At 34.8% G+C, this 15,749-nt stretch overlaps 2 protein-coding genes across 3 annotated transcripts in view; one reads left to right on the top strand and one right to left on the bottom strand.

Annotated features, from left to right (window-relative positions):
• The window catches only part of NF1 (neurofibromin 1), a 248,794-nt gene that overhangs the window by 179,741 nt on the left and 53,304 nt on the right, over positions 1-15,749 (top strand). The gene's annotated exons all lie outside the window — the stretch shown is intronic.
• On the bottom strand, positions 4,482-13,320 carry EVI2B (ecotropic viral integration site 2B). The gene is made up of 2 exons (XM_045525421.1): positions 13,232-13,320; positions 4,482-6,328 (listed from the first exon to the last, which is right to left on the bottom strand). The coding sequence occupies exon 2, from the start codon at positions 6,310-6,312 to the stop codon at positions 4,945-4,947; it is 1,368 nt and encodes a 455-aa protein (XP_045381377.1). The 5' UTR covers positions 6,313-6,328; positions 13,232-13,320; the 3' UTR covers positions 4,482-4,944.

A 15,749-nucleotide genomic window follows, 5' to 3' on the forward strand; every position in this document is an offset into this window, starting at 1 on the left:
TTTCTTAAATTGATAGATAACATTTACTGTGCTTATTTGAGAGTCAAAATTGTCTATTTTTGTTAATATAGTTGGCTATTTAGACTGAATTTCCTGCTGAATACAACCAAGAGTACTCAATAAAGTATTTTAGAAAAATGGAAGAACTGATAAGATAGAAATTATCAGGTCAGGGGCCGGGCACGGTGGCTCACGCCTGTAATCCTAGTGGGAGGCCGAGGCTGGTGGATCATTTGAGCTCAAGAGTTCGAGACCAGCCTGAGCAAGAGTGAGACCCTGTCTCTACTAAAAATAGAAAGAAATTAGCTGGACAACTAAAAATATATAGAAAAAATTAGCTGGGCATGGTGGCACATGCCTGTAGTCCCAGCGACTCAGGAGGCTGAGGCAGTAGGATCGCTTAAGCCCAGGAGTTTGAGATTGCTGTGAGCTAGGCTGACGCCACGGCACTCTAGCCTAGGCAACAGAGTGAGACTCTATCTCAAAAAAAAAAAAAAAAAACAGCAACAACAAAAAGAAATTATCAGGTCAGAAGCCAAGTGGATCAGTCCCTTAAGCCACCTCCCATCCCCACCCCCCCATGCCATTGGCTTGTTGCCATAACTCAGTCAATTGTTCTCCAGAATCTCCCTCATTCTGGGTTTTTCCTCTTTGCTTCCATTGGAAGATTTAATTTGTTCTTCTATCCTCCATATTTCCTACAAATGGTTCCTAATATCATTAACATAACTGTTTGCATCATTCCACAATAGTTTCAAAATAATTCCAGTATTGCTACAATTAGATTACACACTGCTGAATAAAGTTTAAAATTTCTTTGCAGTTCTGTTTGTTCTTAGAATACATTTCACTAAGGATCTATAGTGAACTCTGTGTTCTGATGCAACGTGAAATAATTCCTTTCTCTGTATTTTTATATCACCAACTTGACATAAAGTTAGGTCCATTTGTTTCAGTTTTCAGTTTTTCAGGATCACTTAAGTGAAAATTATATTCAGAGTAATCTTGCTTCTCTATCTTCTCCATCCTATTTCCTTCTTTCTATTGGTGACAATTTTTATTAGCTTTTGGTTGTAGCTTAACAGTATTTCTTTTTGAAAACATACAAAAATATGTATTTCTGTGTATATATTGTTTGTTTTCTACCCCCTTATATAAAAGGCTTTGTACTCTATATACTATTGAACAACTTGTTCCTTTTTTTCTTAATGTGTCTTGAGGACCACTCCACATCAGTATATAAATATCTGTCTTACTCATTTTGTGATGCTTAGTACTCCATTTGGGAATCTGTCATGGTTTATTCAACCAATCCCCTATTGGCGCACATCTGGGTTGTTTCTGGACTTTGGTTCTGACAGATGATGCCACAGTGAATACCCTTATACCTAAATAATTTCATAGTTTTTCAAAAGATTCCTAGAAGTAGGATTGCTGGGTAAAATGGTAAATGGACCTGGAATTTTTCCAGATATTACTTAATTCCTCTTCATCAACTATACTGTTTTGCAATCCCACCAGCAGTGTATCAGGATGTCTAGTTCTAGATAGCCTTACTGTATGCCTTGTTGTTGAATTTTTATATTTATGTCATTTGATAGGTAAGTAGCATCTTACTGTAATTTTAAATGCATCTCTCTAATTATGAGTATGATTGAAGATCATAAATGAAGGATTATGAAGAAATTGTGTATTTTTATATATGTTTTTAAGGACTGTTTAAAATTTTTCTTCTGTGACTATTTTGTATATGTTTTGCAAATTTTTTATTGTGCTCTGGGTTTTCCCCATTCTATATTTAGGAGCTCTTCTAAATTTTAGAAATATTAGCACTTGTCTTGATTTAAGTTGCAGTTTTTTTTCCAGTTTGCCATTTGTCTTTTTATTAGGGTGGGGTGTGTGTGTGTGTGTGTGTGTGTAGGTGTATGTTTGACATTTAAGAGTTTCACATCATTTGATTTTCCTTTTTCTTTTTCCTTTTTTTTTCTTTACCGCTCCCCCCCCCCCCCCCCACGACCTTTTTTCTTTTTCTTACTTCTGGATTTTGAGTCTCAGCTGGGGAAGGCTTTTTCTACTTCCAAATTATAAAGGAATTCACCCATACTTTCTTCTATTACTTGTATAATTTCATGGTTTATATTTAGATCGCTGGTCTACTTGGTGTTTAATATAGTGTGAAGTATGGATCCAATTTTATCTTTTTCCAAATATCCATCCAATTGTCTCAGTACTTGTTCCCACTGATTTGATATTCAAGTTTATTCCTGGACTTTCTATTCTGTTCTGTTGGTCTGTTTGTTTAATCATATACTAGTACCACTGTGTTTTTAATTATAGGTGCTCAAATATTTTGCTACTTTACTTTTTGATCAGAATTAGGCAATAACAACAATTACAGGTCACCCTCATCTAATTCATTATGCCCCACTACCAACACTAAATAGAATACTTGTATGACATATGTATGTTTTGATGCATGGAGTAAGTGCTCTTTGGTCCTTTATTAGTGAAAAAGAGTGGCCAGGAGTCAGAAGGTAAACTCAGGTTGTAGTACCACTTCTAAGCAAGTCACTTGCTTTCCCTAGTCCTGTTTTCTCAGCAGTTAACAAACAAAAGGAGTTGAACCAAGTTGTCTTAGAGGTTGTTTCTGACTCTGGTTAATGCTAATCTGGTAGGAGGACCACTGGTATGTGGTATGAAGTTTGGTCTACCTTTTATTCCCCTGTGCCTTGTTCTTTTGCTGTATTCATGAAATAAACTTTATCTTCTGGATCCTGGTTCTTTAATCTTTTCTCTAGGCTGTTCTTTGTTCCAACATTTTCTTCTCCCTTGTATTTCTTTTATTAACTTGCATTTCTTCCTGCTGATTAAGCAAGGATTGCCACTGACCTCAATGGGGAAAATGGTATGCAGAAATGTGAATTATTTTTCCTCCAGCAGAGAATTTCTTTAAAAAAAAAAAAGAAAGAAAAGAAAAAGAAAGTTAGCATAAAAACCTAGCTGCTGCCAGTGGACTGTCCTGTTGTACAACGAACAGAAAGAGAAAAGCTGCCTGTAGTGTTTAAAGAAATCAGAAAAGACTATGACCAGGTCCTCAACTCCTGTTTTATCTGGGAGAGTTGGTATTTCTTTCTTTTTCCCTATATTTCCTTATATTTCTGCCAGGAAATAAGGTAGTAAAAGGAGCAAACTCCAAATTGTTGCTGGATAAATCAACCTTGAAAGTGCTAAGTTTAAAAAACACATGAAAAGAAACCTGTTAATTTTAATAGGGAAGACAGAAGAGAACAAATGTAATATGGCAATAAACATCATGCTTATTCAGGAAAAGCAAAAAGCTCAAGGAAGTGTTTGTGCAGACAAAAACTTTAATGGTCAGTAAGGGATGGCATGAAAGATTTAAAGAGAAACATTGTATAATATATAAAATTCTAATCTAAAGCTTATAAGTTTTTATTAAGGATGGAGCTTTGTTAGTTTCTGCAACATGAGTGCTACAAATAAAATACTATATTCTGTTCTGAAAATCCCAAAACTATGAGAGGTTCTCCAAGACTAAGCTATCAGTGAGGCTACCACATTTCATTCTAAGTAACTGTTTACCCCTAGAGGTAGGGTGGGGCTGATGAGGAAGAATATGTGCTTGTTGAGCAAAGGAGCACTTCTGCAGACACCGACTGGCATCTCCACAAGCATAGGCCAATGACCACGCTTTACCTTGACTTCGACAAAGGTCAGGTTCATCCCTACTCTAATAACTCAGATTTATTTATCAATTGTCAGATAATGGATAAAGATGAAATTCTACGTAAGAAAGGTAGTTAGGCCGGGGGGGGTGGCTCATGCCTGTAATCCTAGCACTCTGGGAGGCTGAGGCAGGAGGATCGTTTGAGCTCAGGAGTTCAAGAGCAGCCTGAGCAAGAGTGAGACCCTGTCTCTACTAAAAAAAAGAAAAAAAACAGAAAAATTAGCTGGGCACCATGCCCACACGCCTGTAGTCCCAGCTACTTGGGAGGCTGAGGCAGGAAGATTGCTTTAGCACAGGAGTTTGAGGTTGCTGTGAGCTAGGCTGACTCCACTGCACTCTAGCCCGGACAACAGAGTGAGACTCTGTCTCCAAAAAGAAAGAAAAAGAAAAGTGGTTTATGAGTTTAAATGGTTAGTACCAGAAAGTGTAAGTTTAGTGAAAAATTGAGAACCCTATTTCTTTCCTAGAAAAATCTTCCAAATTCAGAATGAAACCATAGTTTCTATTTTTTTGAATTTCCGTATGAGATTCAATTTTGTTTGGGTGCTTGTAAAGCAGAGACTTTTTAAAGAGACTAGTTTTAAAATTTGTGCTTCCCCAATATTATAGGAAAATGTTTACATTTTATGGTGCATGCTCTTATTTTTTTCAGGGTAAATGTCTCCAATGCCCCAGTTTGACATTTTAATGTGTTTGTTTTACTGTTTCCAATAAGACCAAAAAGGAAAGTTTCTCTCTTCTCAAACATGCATTTATTTTAATCTCTCATCACCACAAATTTTGAATATGTATTTAATCTCTTATTTCTCTCCACCCCAAACTTTGAAATGGAAAAATAAGTTCATTCAAAATAAGTTTATATACAGCTTGTTAGGAAAAAATATCTATTGGGTAATAACAAGTATATGTAGATTGCTTGTTTCAGAATGGTTAAGTTACTGACATGTATACTACCCACATATGTAAAATGTACTATATTTTAAAGATAGGTACTATAACTGGTAAATTGATCACTGTTAAATAACTTTTTTAAAAAAATTCCAGCTATGCACGTGGGCTTTGAGCAGATTTCACATAGTTCCTGAATAAAAATCAAAATTGACTGCCAGTTGCAATTTTATATATCTCATATGAAGAAAAACAAAAGATGGAGTCATTTAAGGATGAAAGATCAGCTTCAAAGCACTTTGTCAAATTTATAACAGTTCTGCAGGTGGAGGTGGCAGGGATTCATTAAGATCTTGATCAGAGTCAGGAAGAATAGAGAACTCCTGACTCTGGATCTCAATGTTGAATTCTTCCTGATTTTTCATGAAATCCGCTGGCTGCTGGAGCAAGGTAAGTGAGTCAGGGGAAGGTGGAAATGATTTGATCTCAGATTTATGATCTTCATAGGCTTGATTGAGACAGTCCTGAGATGGAGGGAAATTGGCAGAATCATTTGGAAGAGGAGATACAGTTGTCATTGTGGGTTTGTCAGATTGGTTATTCTCTTTTCCTTCCAAATCAAGAAGGGGAGGTGGTGGAGGCAGATCTGTATCATCTGAAGAAGAAACAGCTGTGCCAATTGTTGATCCACCCACACTATCCTCTGATGTACCATTTACTTGATCTTTTATTTCCTCTGTTTTGGGGTTGTTGGAATCTTCAATGTTTTCACTTGATTCAAACAACTTAATTTCCAAGTCATCTGCTAAAAGTGTGCTTTTGCTGGGTTTCCAGGTCATAAGTGAAACAATTGACGTACGTTTTTCGGATACGTCATTTTCTCTAATGTTATCCATACACATGTCAGGGATTTCTCCATCAGCAAATGGAGACCTACCTGCCCAATTTTGATCATTTAAAACTGGTTTTCTCAAGCATTTCCATAGTACAATTATGATTATAGCCACCAACATAGAAGTCAGAATTATACCAATTAATATGCCAGCTACTGAACTAGAATTGGTTTTATGTGAGGTTTCTTTGTTACTGGTAGTTTCTAAGATGAATTCTGGTGTACCCCCAGGTGAATTTTTGATAATTGATGTTGGTTCTGTGGATGGATTATGAACAGTTGGTAGTACTGGTTTTCTAGAAGGGGTGTGGACAGATAATGATGGTTGTTGAGTGGAAGTATAGACAAAAGATGTTGGTGATTTTGTGGTAGTATGGGCAGATGATAATATTTGTCTGACAGAGGTGAACACAGGGAGTGCTGTTTGCTGGAAGGAGGTCTTGACCGTTGGTATTGGCGATTTGGTGATGTTATAGGTGAGTGGTTGTCCAGCAGAAGTGTGTGCAGCTGGTTTCTCAGAAGAGGCATGGACAGCTGGTGTTGGTTGTCCACCAACAACTTTGGCAGATGATGTTGGCTGTCCAGAAGAAATGTTGTTGAACTGTGTTGATTGACCTGAAGGATTCCTTGTTGTATTTTGAGAATCAGCGGAGACATATGATGCTGATGATCTAAATAAGGTAGGCTGTGGCTGCATCTCTGTTGTAATTGCCTCTGTCTTTGAGAAAAATGTGTTATCCAGGTGTCCACAAAACAAAATTAAGATGAAATACTTGGGCTCCATTTCAGAATGTTTCCTCCTTACCAGAGGTTTTATAATGAAAGAAAGAATGAAAGAAAGACAATTAGGTATCATTTGGTATCTAGTTATATTTGACTTTTCATTATAATGCCTGGCATAAAGTAGGAAGGTACTCAATTAGTATGTATTATTTCTAATCTAGACTTGACACACTGTAGGCTAGAGTAAACATCTCTTGAATATACACTAACCTATCATACAGCATTTGGACCTCATAGACCAAGTGTTCTCTCTTAATTCTTTGATAAGATCCATACTTCTCCTGCTGCCCCTCTAGCTTCATTACATTATAGTCCTTCCTCTCATAGTCATCCTTCTTACAGTGCATGGGCTCTTTATGCTGGATCCATGTGTTCTCTACTTTTTTTTTACCCTTAACTGATAGAAATGTATTGATTCTGTTGCTTTGAAGAATACCAGTGACCATCTGTTACCTAATTCAATTTCTTTTCTTTCTTTTTTCCCCTTCACTTGACCACATTTGACACTACTGACTATTCCTTCACTAACATTCAAGTAGCTGTTTGTAATCAGTCTTCCTACATGTTACTCTCACTAGCTCTTTTTCTCCTGCCTCCTTAATATGGATACTTGATATTCAGTCCTTACTCCTATCTACTTTGTTCCTGATTCTTAAGATTTCACTTGTCACCTTTATGCTACAACTCCCAAACCTGTACATCCAGCTTAAATCTCTCCTTTGTTCTGATTCTATTTGTACAACTTCTTGGTGGATGTTTCCATGTATATATACCACTATCAGCAAATTCAGCATATTTAAAATGGAACTCATCTTTACTTCACAACTGACTCTTCTCTCAACTTCTCTGTTAATGGTACCATTAAGTTTCTTATGCACAGAATCTGTTACATTAGTAATCTTTCCAGCATTCTCAATGTCTAGCACTGTGTCCTTATGTTAGGATCTCATATTTTTAAAGGAATCATTTCTACTAAAGTCCTAAGCTCAAAATCCTAGTGTGATCTCTGAATCTGCTCAAGTCAGTCCTATGCAGATGGTCTTGCTGCTGCTTTCATTCATTTATTGGTAAATACCATCTTTGTGTGAGGCCCTGTTCTAGGTTTAGGAAATTAAAAAAAGAGAAAGATGCTGCCTTCAGGTATTTCAGGTTCTAGTGGTAGAAATAAACAGGTAAAAAAATTATTACAATTTGATGTTTTCTCATAAAGGTATGCAAGAGATGCACAGAAGAACTAACCTAGCTTGAGAAGTCTTCAGGGAAGTTTTCTCAGAGAAATAAAACTTGAACTGAATCTTAAAGTGTCTGTAATAATTAATTAAGCAATAAATAAATATTTCAGCTAGGGAGAATAACATATGGGCACAGGAAAAGAAGGCACATGTGTAAGTTTGGCATGTAGGGCTTTTTGTGGTAGATGCTAACACTTGAAAAGTTAAATTCCAGTTCTGCTTCTACCACCTAACTACCTATCTAACCATGAGACCTAGTCACTGATCTCTACTGTTCTCAATTACCTTATCTCTAAAGTGAGGAGTTATACTAAGACAATTTTCAGCTTTGAATGTAATATACTTGTTTTGCACAGTTAGAAAAAGGAGAATCTCAGGGTGTTAGATCTTGGTATATATATATATGATTAGAAACTGTAGTTCTTCTATGAATCACAGGCCAATCTAAGACAGATTTGATGTTTTTTTGCAAGGTGTAATAAAAGGTTTTGCAAATAAATAGACTTTTTAGCATATTTGAGTAGTTTTCATTGCTTGTTACTTGGTGCACAGTGAAGATAAATAACCCTGTTTTAGGAGAAGAAAAGGTGATTTTTTTTCCCTGTACTTTCTCTTCCTTTTTATTTTCTTTCTAATGCTTCAAGCCAAAACTTTAAAATAGTTTGCCTTTGAACTATCCTGCACGCTGCTGATGAATTAATCTTAAAAACATGCATGATCAGGTTACTACTCCCTTGCTTTGGGGATTCCCCATTGCTGTTAAGCTAAAACTTTTAAACTGAATTTTTTTCGTTTTGTCTTGAGTTAACCAGTCCAGACTCACATCTCATGACTGAAACTTCTTATCTAGCCAAATACAGCCTTTCCCCACCTTACATACTTTCTAAACACATGCTTTTCCCACCCCCCCCTAAACAGACACTTTTAATCATGCTGCTTTTCACCATCCCCAACTGTGTTCTTTTTTTCCAATTCTGGCCTCTTCTGCTTTCTGACTGTGAGTCTGAACCTGTTCTCATCTTTCAGACCTCAGTTTAAATTCCCCTTCTTAAATCAAATTCTCTGTGACTGACCACAGCCCAGAGAAATCAGCCATTCACAGAATCCCCCTAGTTCTTACTGTCATTATGGTTCCTTTATGTACCTCACTCACACTTCTCTTAAATAAGTGTTTATTTTTTTATTACTTTACTTTTCACATTTTCTTACTATTCCCACCCCCTTGAACAACATTATAAAGAACCTTGAAGGAAGGCAGAAAGAAAAGAAGAAATAAAAGTACTTATCTGGAACACACTATGTTATACTATCCCAGGTGTTTTACATATTTTATTTTATTTAACCTTTAAATGAATTTATGAGGAAGGTGAGGGGATTCTTTATTTACAGATAAGGAGACAACTTCAAATGAGTTAAGCAGTTTGCCCAGTGTTATATCACTATCAGTGACAGACTGTGAATTTGTACCTAGGACCATCTGATTCCACAGCATATACTATAGTTTCTACTACCCTATACTGCCTAATGTTTTTATATTTTAATTCCTCTGCAGCATAATGTCTTACCTTATGTAGTTTAGTAAACATTTAATTTGTATTGGGCTTCTTCATTCCTTTCCATTTCACTTTTTCACTTTTTATTAATACTTCTACCAGAATATGAGCATAAAGGTGAAATCTAAATCAATAAATTATTTTTATCCACTTTTGCAAAAGATTTTAAAGAGAAAAATTTGAAACTTTTGGCATAAATATGAGCGTTTGAATCATCTCTAGATGATTGACATTCATGCAATTCCTACCTGATATTCTTATAGATTACCAAAAAGAAGGCTTTGTTAGAAAATGGTATTCTTCAAAGCTTCATTTTAAAAATGTTTTTTTAAAAATGCTATCTAAGCATCAGAAAAATATAGGTCATGAATTGTCTTCAGCCAAAAATGTTTCCTCTTTCGTGACTTAGCTTAAAATAAAGAAAACATACAGTTCCTCTTTTCAGTTAGCTGAAAATGGCATTAGAGAAGGAAAGAATCCAAACAGGAACATAATTATAAACCCAGTTTAGTTTGTAAGATGAATTTTGATAGGTTCATAGCCTCTTATGTCAATAGGAAATATGTAGAACCTTCAGTGTATGAAATTTTCACTTGTCATTTAAGGATTATGGCAATATTAAAACCAAATTCCATTTTTGACCTATCCTACCTCTTTCTCCCACTCTTAAGTTGGGTTTTTACCCTCCTAGGATCTGCTACATCAGAGTACTAGAATCTATGTTAAACTCCTACCACAGTAATTTTGCATAGCCCAGAAAAGAAAAGGAGAAAGATTCAAAAGAAGAATAAATAGGAGATATAATAGTGAAAAAACTCACTTTTTTCCAGAGGTAGTGAGACCAGTGTTATTACCAGTTTGGAAAGTTATTTAACATACATATGTTTTAACACATTAACTGTCATGTGAGTTGTATTTAACTCATGCTAGTTTTGAGCCTGGGGCCTCATGAAGCATATGTAACTCAACATGTATCTTTACCTTATTCACCATACCTATGGGCACAGAAAACAATAAAAAAATAACAAATTTTCCATAAAATTAGAAAGGATCATTTTGTTTTCAAAGTTTTTATTCTGTTTTCATAATAAAAAACTATGGCCCCAAGGGAAAGAATTTTTTTTTTTTTTTTTTTTAGTGTAGCAGTCAGTATGTTAATATATTAAGTGGTACATATCTGAAGTACCAACATTGTTTCTACAGGGAAAGAATAATGTGGTGCAGGGGAAATAAAAAGGAGGAGAAAATTTAGAATAAGATGAAATGAAAAGGCAATGCAAAGAAAAGTACAAAATAACACAAAGAAAAAAATAAAAATTATAGGAAGCAACAAACATATGGAAAAGACGGAGGTCAATTGACCAGGGAAGGTATTGAAGAAAAGTTAAACAGCTGGAAAAAAGTGGTGGTTATGTAACTGACAAGAAATTAAGTTACAAGATTAAAGTGGGTAAAATGAAGTTGGGGGAAAAGATTGAAGTATATGAAAAAGCAACCACAAAATGCTGCTCCCTGTCACTGGCTTGTGTTTGTGGGTGCCGAGAACCAGCAAAGAGGAGCTGTCTTTTCAAGATGGAGGGTCCATCATGAGCCATCCTTTCAAACTCACTTACCTTTCATTTCAGGCTCTCCTGCCTGCTGTGTCATTAAGATATTCTTTCTTGTTCTCTCCCACTCTCTCGCTTTCTCTCACTTTCTCTCTTTCCTCGCACTACCCAGAAGCATATCTGGTAATTACTACAAAGAACCTGTGCACATTCTGTGTAACATTTTTCTAGAAATCCCTTAGTCTGCTACTCAGGCAAATCTCAAATTTGTCAGCTTTCATATGGCAGTATTTTATTTTAGGCTGATGATACTTTGAATTTTAAATGTGTGAATTTTGGTCCTGTGCTTTTCCAGATTATTTTAAATTTTTTAAAAGGAAGAAGAAAAACATGAACTGTTTTAACTAAGCATGTTAAAGCCAGTTGCAGTAAAGCAGGAATCCCCATGTATTATACATGTTTTTATAAATATGATGCATAAGTACATAAAGGGTCCAGCATTTAAAAATGTTGTTGTTAAGTTGGGTATGTTAAGAAATATGTCATTGTCATTTAAAGGGAATCAAGGAGATATGGAGAGCATACCTAGACACAAGGCAAGTATAGATAGCAGTATCAAAATAATTATCTGTGTTCCAGTTGCTTTGATATAATAAAAGAAAGTTATAATGCAAATAGATTACAACTTTCCAGTAGTAGTATCTCCAACTAATGAAGTTTTGAAACCATAAAAGGAAGAAAAACAGCAATTCTATGTCTTGAGAAAGAACAAGGAAATTGACCTTAAAGTACAACAGAAAGTATTTGATGACCATTTATTTACTACTATTTACTGAGCACCCACCAAGTATTAGGCACTATCCTATTTCAGTGAGCTAGGTGCTGGTATTTTCATCTTACAGATAAGGAAACTCAGACACAGAATTTGGGTAACTTGGCAAGTGTCACAGCTCTTCTAAGTAGCAGCACTAATACAGAAACCATACCCATCTTTTACCAAAGCCTTTTCCTTCTGTTACATGTCATTATATATACTACACGGCCTTTTATAGTAACAATTATGAAATAAAAATGCTTTATAAGGGAAGAAGATGCGAGCTCTCTGGGAACAACACATAAATAACTTTTGGAGATAGTCTTACATAAATGGTAAAAAAAGAAATACCAGAAAACCCATTTTAATCTTTTAAGAGTTACGATTCTGTGAAAATAGTTATAGGAGTTTTGAATGATTGGCCTATAAACTATTGTATTTAGTAAGTTTACTAAAATATTTGTGGTGATTTTTAAAGATTGGATATTGAGAGGCATCAGATTTATGTTTAGCAAATTCAGACTTACTCAGAATTAATCATTCCTTCTAATTAGAATTATGTAGGAATTAGTTGAAAAACGCAGGCACTATTAAACTATATATTTGAGGTAATCTTTTAAAAATATGTATGGGATTCTTCGATGACAGACACCAATGTCAAAGATTCATGGGAAATTTTTCAATTAAATTATTTAATGAAATATGAGTGAAAATAATATAACTTTTTCCTTTAATATGAATAAAGAAATAAACTAAATATTAGAAGCAGAAAAATATATAAACAAGTCTTGTCTAAAAAAGAGATAAAAATCTTTATTTTCTATCTTTTGTAATACTTAAAAGAAATCCAAAATGGAATTCTGTAAGAGAAAGTTGTAAGTATTTATGATGTGTTGAAAAAGGACATCACCCACTATAAACTTATTTTTCCTTGAAATTATAAGTCTATGTAAAATTCTCTTTGCAGTTTTTATCTAGAGAATAAATTTACTTTGTAATTACCTAGTTTACTCACGTTGTAAGCATATTTTATGCTTATTATCAATTTTCTAATTGTTCTATGGATTTTTTTCCTGTATCTTATGCATTCTACTAAAGACTCAGTAATATGTGACATAAATACACAGGTGATATGAATATGTCTAAACATTTTATCATAACATTTTTATCTTAGTAAGTCTTTAAATGAGCAGTATTTTCATGTCATCATTATTACTTCAATCTAAAATTCAGTGTAAAAACTATGGCATACATAATGATAATTGAGTACCCCATCTAATTTACTTCTTTCTAAATTAAATGAAGGTAACTGTTCTTACTATGGAAACTAAAGAAGATTTAAAAAATAAAAATAATTTAAATCTATGGATTGTATTATATACAAGAAAATTTCATAGAAAGCAAATTAGAATTTAACAATATATTAGAGGGTATAAATTCAGTCATAGTGCATGGAATCTGGTTTTATTTCTAACCCTTTATCTGCCATGGCTATAGTTTATTTCTTTCAATTACAAAACTAAGGTTAACAAATATTACAGTTGAGTAAACTTGAAAGGCCTTATACGAACCTAGATGATAATCTTTTTCTAAGGAAAGCTCAATACGTGTGTATTTTTAAATTCTATGCAAAAAAAACACAAAAACATGTTATAGACACCTTTAGACAATCATAGTTGAATTTAAGTTTAAAACACTAACGACATTTTAGTTTTTTAAATAAATTTTATATAAAGCAAGATGAAACCAAATTGCCTGTGTGAAATTTTCTTACCTCAGCTGCTAACTTCTTTTGCAGAATGCTAAATTCTTCTAACTGGACATTTTGGTGATTTGGCTAAGAAAGCAAAAGGGGTGGTTCAATTCAGATTAAAAATGGTCCTGGTAGCAAACTGACATAATTTCTGTAAAAGAGGAAGTTTATCAGTAGCTGGTTCCGGAAGTGCAATAAGCCACAAGATGACTGAGAACTGTACTACTTTAACAGAACTTACGTTGAAAAGCAATTCAGAGCTATATGATTTGAGTGCTTTTAATTAATGTTTGTAAATAAACATTTGAGAGTCTCATAATATGATTATATAATTAAAATATTTAGCATGGACCCCTGAAGAGGAAATTATGTGTTCTAAGGAAAAGCTGCCAGTTAGGTTATTACCCATAGTGAGATTTCTTTTCATAAGCAGTGAGTGATATGTTCTGTTTGCTTATATGACCTTCCCCAAGTTGCTGCACTTCTGAGTCACCATTTCCTCCCTAAAGGAATGTTTCCCTTATTGGGTTATTGTGAAGATTAAATAAGATAATATAACATAACATGTATAAATGTCTCTTAGAAAGTAGACAACCAGTAAATGTTAGTGTTATTTCTTCATACATCATATAGGCAAAACCCAGGTAAAATTATAATTAAATTATTTTGGCCAAATACTTTACTAAATAATCTTTGAATTCAAGCTCACAGCTATTTATTTGATTATCTACAAAGTAGGTACTTCTCAGTGGAAAATAAAATAAATTGGGAATCATTTTTAAAATAAAAAATTAACTAAGCAAAGTGTATTGAAAACAATATATGTCCAGGCCGGGTGTGGTGGCTCACGCCTGTAATCCTAGCACTCTGGGAGGCCAAGGCAGGAGCATCATTGGAGCTTAGGAGTTCAAGGGCAGCCTGAGCAAAAATAAGCCCATCTCTACTTAAAATAGAAAAAATTAGCCAGGCGTGGTGGCATGTGCCTATAGTGCCAGCTACTTGGGAGGCTGAGGCAGGAGGATTGCTTGAGCCCAGGAGTTGGAGGTTGCAGGGAACTATGATGATGCCACTGCACTCTAGCCGGGGCAACGGAGTGAGACTCTGTCTCAAAAAAAAAAAAAAAAAAAGAGTATGAGTCCATCTGAATAAAAACTTTTTAGAGCAAGTCACCTTTTAGCCCTGTTCCTCTGCTGAAAAACAGATCATAATTCCTAATTTATAAGTTTATCATCAAATTAAATAAATATAAAGTGCCTAGCTTAGTGCATAATAGATACTGTTAACCCATGTGTTGTTTGTCCCTGGTCACTACAGAGGAACACAGATTATTATGATCTGGTTCTTTCAAGGCACTTATAACTGGTACAAAAAGAATATTTTTAATTTTTTAAGGGGTCTCACTACAAAGCAGAATATAATCAAAATACTCTAAAGCTTTTGATTCACTATTTTTAAATCACTAGATAAAGCTGGGATTTTCTACTCAGGGATAGAAATTATAGTGCCTTTGTTCAAAAATGACTTAAGTTTTAAAGTCAAAATTACCTTACCTACCATCTTTAAATACCTGTCAGGTTTGGAGAGGAACCACTTGTGTTTGTTCATGAACTATCATCGGATGGTATCATTCTGAGGATGTGTGTTTATTAGCCAAGATAGTGAGTGGTGAATTTTAAATATTCCTGCAGTAGAAGTTCTCTGGTGAGAAAATGTTATTGAATATGAAAGTAGTTTCCTAGTAAATTTATTTTATTTTTACAAAGACACTAATTTCTTTTAAATTCCTCTGGTATTTTTTTATGACACTTGATTCAAGGAGTGCTTTGTATTATCACTATGTGTTCTGGTGCACAATCTCAAATTTTTAATTTTTGCACAAAATGGGAGCTCTGCGGTTTCATTGCTAATCTGGGCCATTTTACCCAAAAAAAAATAATCTGGTGTCACCATGATTGGCAGGAGTATTCTCATGTTTTTCTTTTACTTCACTGACATTTAGCTTTATCTGGAATAATATGGTTGGAATAATATGGTTTTGATTTATTGTTTAGGGAATGGACCTTTTTTCACAAATTGGTAATAAATTGAGGCTTTATTTTTTCCCCTCTTTTTTTTTTTTTTTTTTTTGAGACAGAGTCTCACACTGTTGCCCAGGCTAGAGAGCCGTGGCGTCAACCTAGCTCATAGCAAGCTCAGACTCCTGGGCTCAAGCAATCCTCCTGCCTCAGCCTCCCAAGTAGCTGGGACTACAGGCATGTGCCACCATGCCCGGCTAATTTTTTCTATATATATTTTTAGATGGCCATATAATTTCTTTCTATTTTTAGTAGAGACAGGGTCTTGCTCTTGCTCAGGTTGGTCTTGAACTCCTGAGCTCAAACGATCCACCCGCCTCGGCCTCCCAGAGTGCTAGGATTACAGGCGTGAGCCACTGCGTCCGGCCATTCACTCACATTTTAAGATGTAACCTAGATATTTGGAGCCATGGAGCTTGTAAGAAGTAAATTTGATGACCAAGAGTGGTATCGCCTAGGGAGTT

Source organism: Lemur catta, chromosome 15 (genome assembly GCF_020740605.2).
Source record: "Lemur catta isolate mLemCat1 chromosome 15, mLemCat1.pri, whole genome shotgun sequence".
NCBI lineage: Eukaryota > Metazoa > Chordata > Mammalia > Primates > Lemuridae > Lemur > Lemur catta.